Source organism: Oratosquilla oratoria, chromosome 43 (assembly GCF_046742065.1).
Source record: "Oratosquilla oratoria isolate Oo_2021 chromosome 43, ASM4674206v1, whole genome shotgun sequence".
Taxonomy (NCBI): domain Eukaryota; kingdom Metazoa; phylum Arthropoda; class Malacostraca; order Stomatopoda; family Squillidae; genus Oratosquilla; species Oratosquilla oratoria.
Genome location: NC_134819.1, coordinates 37,644,795 through 37,647,579, shown reverse-complemented (window position 1 = coordinate 37,647,579; position 2,785 = coordinate 37,644,795). Strand labels below are relative to the sequence as shown.

The window sequence follows — 2,785 nt, the reverse complement described above, 5'->3', positions numbered from 1 at the left end:
ATCAGTTAGATGCAAGTCACGTTTCAAAAATGCTATTGCAGTTCTTTTTTCCTCTAAATTGTTTCCAAGTTCCTGACCACCACTCGCTCCAGCCATGTGAAAGGTGTGGGCCGCTATATCCAGCGATCGTCGTAACTGCTCGTTTGGTTACCAGGGACAGCTCGTTAGTAAACACTAAGCACTGTGTTGTAGCGACAGTTTCACACCTCCAGGTGTAGATCCGTACTCGACAAGAGCTAAGCACGTAATGTTAGAGGTACGAGAAACACGAGGATTCATGATTACGCATTGTCTTTATTGTTCCTACCATTGTGCTAACTTGCAATGTAGCTGGCTGATAGTTCATGTCTGTCACTCCAAGTTTCTTCAATAAATTCTTAGTACAAAATGTAACAGAACTACCATTGCCAAGATAACATCTAGTGTTAACAACTTTACCATTCAATTCCCCTTGAACAGGGATGGCAGTGGTGTCTCGCACTGAATCTTTCAATTGACTAGCAAATACCTGAACTCGAGAATGATTAACCTAATTAGTTACCACTGCATTAGCTGTTGCTTCTTCACCTCCTTCGTTTCTAGAATTCTCTTTCGACATATGCATAATTGTAAGATGTGAACCACCACATTGTTCACAAGTTCAAGCTACTGTACATTATGATGATTTAAGTCCTTTCCATAAACAACTGAAACAAAGTCCCAGACTGTACATCTTGTCTAATCTCTCTTCATAAGTTAACCCTCTTAATTGGGAACATACATCGATAACATGTCTTTCCTAACATAACCAATAAGAAAGTCTGGTTCTCTGTGTAACATTGACATGAACCTTCCTATTATTCAAATTAGTGCCTTTTTCGTGATTTAAAATTCTATTAGGATTCCATGTGCTGAAGTCTCCTCTCCTGTCTTTAGTTCTTTCCATTATACGTCTCCCGAATGTTGGATTATTAAGTATTCTTACTTCTTTCTCCAGAAATTTGACAAGATCTTTAATATCCACTAGCCTCCCGTTCTCAGTTATTTCGTCAGCTATTCTCCTCCATCTGTCCTGTAGATACCTGGGCAATTTCCCTACTAACTGACGTAAAGTCCTAGGATTCTGTAATTCCAAAAGTTCGGATTTTATACCGGACATAGCACTTATGCATGTATCTAATTCAACGGTGAATTCATCCAACATCTCAACATTCTCTCCCTTCATTTCAGGCCAAGCAAGAACTTTATCTATATGTGCCGAAGCTATTCGTTCTTTATTTCCATATCTCTTCTCTAACGCGCTTCTGGCTTTCTGATAACCCTCTCTTGGAGCTAAATGCAAACACGCTCTAACTATTTTGTGTGGTTTACCTTCGGTATACTGCTTAAGATACTGTAATTTCTCATTATCTGACACAAGTTTGCTATCAATTAACATGTCGAAATTTCTGATAAATTCAAAATATTTATCGTATTCTCCACTAAATTTAGTAATTATATGAACAGGCATTGTGGTATTGGTAATCAAAGTAGTAATCAGGTCTCTATTCATCTGTTGGTCATCTTTATCACAATTTGCACTTTGGCAATCACGAGAATTACCTACTAGATTAACATTTACAGTGCTTTCCAATTAATTTAAAGCCTTTAATTCTGCCTCAGCTGATTCTAATTCTGTTTCTAAGTCAAGTCTATCTTGCTCTTGTTTTAATCTATGCAGCTCCCTTTCCAAATCCTGTTTCAGTTTCAGCTTTCGCAGTTTAATGTCTAAGCTCAACCTCTTAGCCACTACTACTGCCCTTTGACTTTCAGTCTCACTTCCTGCTGTCTGGGAAAAACTATCTACACATCATACAGTCACGTCCATCGTTTCCTCAACTTCAGTCTCGTCAGAAACTAATATCTCCTTAATCACCTCTATTAATTCCAACTCCTCGTCTATGATAAACTTATGTATCCTATTCATAAGTTTTAGATACTGTGTTAACTGAAGAACAGGAGGTTTCTCCATCTTGCTTAACTTGAATGTTCACTACTACTTTACACAGTTCGATACTGGAATAGAAACTGGATAAATATGCTTTGCTCAAATACAAGTTTCAAGTCCTCTTACTCAGATAAAGCACTATCTTGTTGTAACCACATGTACAGAATTAATTGACTACTCTGTACACCATTAAGAGTACAAACCTTTGGTAATAAACACATCATTTAATTAACTTGACAGAATTAAATATAATAACTTGGATGTTATGATCAACTTTTGTATCCTACTCATAAGTTTTGGCTTATTGCCAGAACTCAATTGACCTTTAGATTTTAGATACCACTTTAAATGAGGAACAGTAGTTTTCTCCATCTTGCTTGACTTAAATCTTCACTACTAATTTACACATTTCGATACTAGAATAGAAACTGGATAACTACGTTTTACTCAAATACAAGTTTCAAGTCCTATTACTCAGTTAAAGCACTATCTTGTTGCAACCACGTGTATCGAGTCCATGATTCATATAGATACTTAATTGACTACTCTGTACAATATTCATGAGTACAAACCTTTGGTAATAAACACATCACTTAATAAACTTGCAGAATTGAATATGATAACTTGGATGTTCAATACTGATTTGCACAAATCGATACTAAATAGAACTGGGATAACTATGCTTAGTTCAAGTACAATCTTCAAGTCCTATTACTCAGTCAAAGCACTATCTTGTTTCAACCACGTGTACCGAGTCCATGATTCATATAGATACTTAATTGTCTCACTGCACAACATTAAGAGTACAAACCATGCTAA

At 36.4% G+C, this 2,785-nt stretch overlaps 1 protein-coding gene across 1 annotated transcript; it reads right to left on the bottom strand.

Moving 5' to 3' along the window:
• Positions 1-778: 778 nt before the first annotated feature.
• LOC143022038 (uncharacterized) lies at positions 779-1,489 on the bottom strand. Its single transcript, XM_076179974.1, has one exon. The coding sequence runs from the start codon at positions 1,487-1,489 to the stop codon at positions 779-781; it is 711 nt and encodes a 236-aa protein (XP_076036089.1).
• Between the last annotated feature and the right edge of the window lie 1,296 nt (positions 1,490-2,785).